General features: G+C 56.0%; 1 protein-coding gene across 1 annotated transcript; it reads right to left on the bottom strand.

Annotated features, from left to right (window-relative positions):
- Window positions 1–412: 412 nt before the first annotated feature.
- Window positions 413–2527, bottom strand: LOC145361522 (uncharacterized protein C1orf94-like). The gene has a single exon (XM_080217336.1). It carries the CDS (start codon window positions 2525–2527, stop codon window positions 413–415), a length of 2115 nt encoding a protein of 704 aa, XP_080073462.1.
- Between the last annotated feature and the right edge of the window lie 1905 nt (window positions 2528–4432).

The raw sequence follows: 4432 nt of genomic DNA, 5'->3' as shown, positions 1-4432 counted from the left end.
CTACAGAGTTAAAGAACTATCCAGAATGCTCCTCAGATGAGGTGGAGGGTCAAAAGATCATCCCACTGGGATGCAAAACATCCGTAAGGTCAACAATAGGGGCTTATATACAAGGTTTGGGGATCCATTGTATGCTTTAGATAGACTGTAGAGGTATTGGACTTCTATAGCTACCTACAGCATACATCAGGTGGACTACAGCAGTCTGTGGAATGTTTTAGGGACACATATCTGCTGAGTAGACCACAGGGTTGACAAGATTTAGAGTAAGGGAAGCCAAGGCAGGGGTTACTCCAGAATCCAGCTCTTTCACTGGTCCACTATGTATCTCAGAGTGGTTTGTATTCGTTCAGGTGTACAGGTAATGGTTTTCCCCTCACGCTCTCCTCTCTCTCTTTGCACAGCACAAGGTTTACCAGTAGTTGTAGCCACTTCCATCGGCTGGGTAGTACATCTGGAAATTGCTGTTGTTGTACACGGGCCCGGTGCGGCTGGAGCTGAACCGGGTGGCCGTGATGTTGGACTCCAGGTAGCCGTAAGCGGGCTGGAAGAGGCACTGGGGCCCGTCGCCCGCCATGGGAGGGGGGTTGGAGCCCCCGGCCAGCGGCTTGGGGGCGTTCCGGGCGGTGTAGGAATACTCGGGCACAAAGGACCAGTACCCCACCAGGGGCGCGTAGGTGGCACGGATGTAAGCCTGCCGGGGCACGTACTCCTGCGCCATCTGGCTGTAGTTGTAGGGGTTGGTTGGCCGCACAAAGCAGCTGGCCTGCTGGTACGCCGGCTGCTGGGGGGGCATCCGCATGGTGCGCGGCTGGTAGAAGGACTGGTGCTGGGTGTAGCCGGGGGTGGACGGGGCAGCGGGAGGCCCAGGGGGCACCGGAGGGTAGTTGATCAGGGGCGGCCTGCTGGGCATGGGCAAGGTCCCACCGGGGAAGCGGGAGGGGTACACGTTGGTGCCGTACTTGCTTCCGCAGTCGTACGCAGCGCCGGGCAGCTGGAGGTTGGCACCGGACGCGTTCTTGTCCTGGTAGCTGATGGCCATGCCTTCCGAGCCAGACGGCTCTGCCTCCGTCGGCGAGGGGCCATCTTTCGCTGCCCCAGACGGCTGAAGACTCTGCCCGCAAGTGTTGTCCTCATCCATGCTGCCTGTTGTGCATTCGGACCCCAGTGAGTCTGAGCTGGCACGCCCGGGCACAGGTTCAGCATCTTGTAGGTCGGGCTTCTGCAGGGGCAAGCAATCTCTCTTGGCGGCCGCCATCTTGGCATCATCATCGGCGAGAGCGAAAGACACCATCTTGTGGACCATTCCCTTGCAACCTTCTCCACACTTGGCCAGACCGGAATCTTCCTTGTGTTTGGCGGCGGCAAGCCGCCCGGGCAGGTCTCTCCCCTTGCCCGCATCCTTGGCCACCCCTTTCCTGGTGAAGGAAGCCATTCCTTTCAGGGCGTGGCGGGAGGTGCTGTAGCTGTGCTCGGATTTGACGCCCGCGCCACCCTGGGCTTTCTCCTTCAGCTCCGGGGAGCAGGCGTGGGGCGTCTCCGGCTCCTTCGGGCTGGGGCACAGTAACTTGGCCAACACGTCGCCGGGCTCGGCCTGCAGCCCGGCGTCAGCGGGGATGGCGTGACCCGTCGCTTTGGGCGCCTCGCGGCGCTCGAAGGCCCCGGGCGCGGCGGCCGGCGGTCGCTTCTCCGGCTTCGGGGCGGGCGCCGGCTCCTCGCACAGCTTGGCAAAGACGGGTAGCTGCCTCCGGGCCTGCTCCTCCTGGGATTCGCCAGAGCTCAGGGGCGGAGGGGAGGCCTCCACCTTCTTGTCCCGGGCGCAGCTGAACATGTTGTTCTGGAGGAAGTCCTTGATGATCTGAGCCTCCTCCATCACCACCTTGTTGTCAGGGGCCTCGGCCTCGTTGATGTGCTTCAGGGAGAACTGGGCGAGCAGTTGGCAGATCTCCTTGTTCGAGGCCACTGAGGTGCCCGCGTGCGAATCCAACTGGAGCAGTTCTGCTGCCTCTTCCTTGGCAAGGCCACCTTTTTTGGGCATCTGCTCGGTGCCGCCAACGGACTTTAAGATACTGTTCAAAAAGTTGCCCTTGTCCTCGCTGGAGCCTGGCAGGCCCACGTCTTTCCGAATGGAATGTTCCAGCATCGGTCCTGCTTGGCTCGGCTTGGGCTGGCGGAGCTCTAGGTTGGCGTTTTCGCCCATGATGCTCATGTATTCCAAATGCACCAGCAGGGACACGTCGTCCTTGCCGCACCCGTCCGGCCCCCTCTCCTCTTTGGCCTTGCCGCCGGCATCGGGCGTCTCCCGCTCGCCCGCCTCTCCGTTCACTTCCTCCTCCCTCTCCTCCTTCTGCTCGGAGTCGAGCTGGGCCGTCAGCTGCTGGACCCGTTTCCAGATCTCGTAGCAGGCCTTGTCCAGCCCGTCCTCGGGGGTGTCCTCGTGGATCCAGGTGTAGCGGGGGTACGGCCCCAGAGGGAAGGAGCACTTGCCGTCTTTCTGGGCGTGGACCAACTCCAGCTTGGCCAGCATGGCGCTGCGCGGGACAGGGGGTAGGGGGCTTGGAGAGGGTGGGTGTGCGTTCGGAGGGTGGCGGGGGAGGGGGATGGTTGGTTTGCAGAGCGGGATTAGGAGCCGGGTGGCTTGCGGCAGGTAACCCAACCTACATCAATCAACGGTTAAGGTACAACTTTACTGTTACTGAGCAACAATCTTACAACTGTAAATAAATAGGTACGACCTCATAATATGCCACTCCGATAAGGGGGTTCTACGTCAGCGGGGCTCAGAATCTCAATAAACGTCTCCTCCTTTGTGACGTAAGGTGAGTTTTGCCACTGTAACGGCTGTGTTCAAAAGGATACAGCGGGTGAGGTCACAATACAGTGTTAAAATGGATAAAAGTGTTAAGAATTGTTAAAGTGGACAGCACAGTGGTGCTGCCTCACAGCGCCAGTGACCCGGGTTCGATTCCTGGCCTCAGCCCCTGCCTACATCAACGGGGACAAAGTAGCAAGAGCCAAGAGCTTCACAAGTTTTTAGGTGTCCAGTTCATCGACAACCTGTCCTGGTTCCTCAATCCCAACACTATAGTTAAGAAAGCCCACCAACGCCTCTACTTTCTCAGAAGACTAAGGAAATTTGGCATGTCCGCCACAACTCTCTCCAACTTTTACAGATGCACCATAGAAAGCATTCTTTCTGGTTGTATCACAGCTTGGTCTGGGCTCCTGCTCTTCCCAAGATCGCAAAGAGCTACAAAAGATTGTGAATGTAGCCCAATCCATCACGCAAACCAGCCTCCCATCCATTGACTGTCTACACTTCCCACTGCCTCGGCAAAGCAGCCAGCATAATTAAGGACCCCACGCAGCCCGTACATTCTCTCTTCCATCATTTTTCCATCAGGAAGAAGATACAAATGTCTGAGGTCACGTCCCAACCGACTCAAGAACAGCTTCTTCCCTGCTGCCGTCAGACTTTTGATTGGACCTACCACACATTAAGTTGATCTTTCTCTACACCCTCACCATGAGGGTGTAGACACTACATTCTGCACTCCCTCCTTTCCTTCTCTATGAATGGTATGCTTTGTCTGTATAACACGCAAGAAACAATACTTTTCACTGTATGTTAATGCATGTGACAATAATAAATCAAATCTGTCTGCAGAGTTTCCCCCCGCCTGTCTACATGGGTTCCCTTCAGTTTCCTCCCACAGTCCGAAAGACGTTAGGCATGTTGGCCGTGCTAAATTCTCCCTCAGTGTACCCGAACAGGGGCCGGAGTGTGGCGACTAATGGATTTTCACGGTAACTTCATTGCAATGTTAATGTCAGCCTACTTGTGACACTAATACATACACTTTAGCTTTAAACTTTAAAAACCTTCCTGGGGAGGCGATGGCCTAGTGATATTTTTCCAGAAACTCAGCTAGTGTTCTGGAGACCGGGGGGTTCGAATCCTGCCACGGCAACTGGTGGAATTTGAATTCAATTAAAAATACCTGGAATTAATAATCCACTGATGATCCATTGTTGGAAAAACCCATCTGGGTCACTGATGTCCTTTAGGGAAGGAAATCCGCCGTCCTTACCCAGCCTGGCCTACAAAGGCAGGAGAATGGGGGTGAGAAAAATATCAGCCATAATTAAGTGGCGGAGCAAACTCGATGGGCCTGCACATGGCTCCAGAGCCACTGCAATGTGGTAGACTCTCAACTGTCCTCTGAACTGGGTTCAATTCCTGGCTTGGGTCACTGCCTGTGTGGAGTTTGCATGTTCTCCAGCGCGGGTTTCCTCCGGGTGCTCTGGTTTCCTCTCACAGTCTAAAAGATGTGCTAGTTGGGTGCATTGGCCATGCTAAATTCTCCAGCAGTGTTACCCGAACAGGCGCTGGAGTGTGGCGACTAGGGGATTTTCACAGTAACTTCATTGC

Source organism: Carcharhinus amblyrhynchos, chromosome 35 (assembly GCF_965287045.1).
Source record: "Carcharhinus amblyrhynchos chromosome 35, sCarAmb.v2.hapA, whole genome shotgun sequence".
In the NCBI taxonomy this organism is placed as follows: Eukaryota; Metazoa; Chordata; class Chondrichthyes; order Carcharhiniformes; family Carcharhinidae; genus Carcharhinus; species Carcharhinus amblyrhynchos.
Note: the sequence above shows the minus strand (reverse complement) of the source record. Positions and strands in the feature narration are given on the sequence as shown.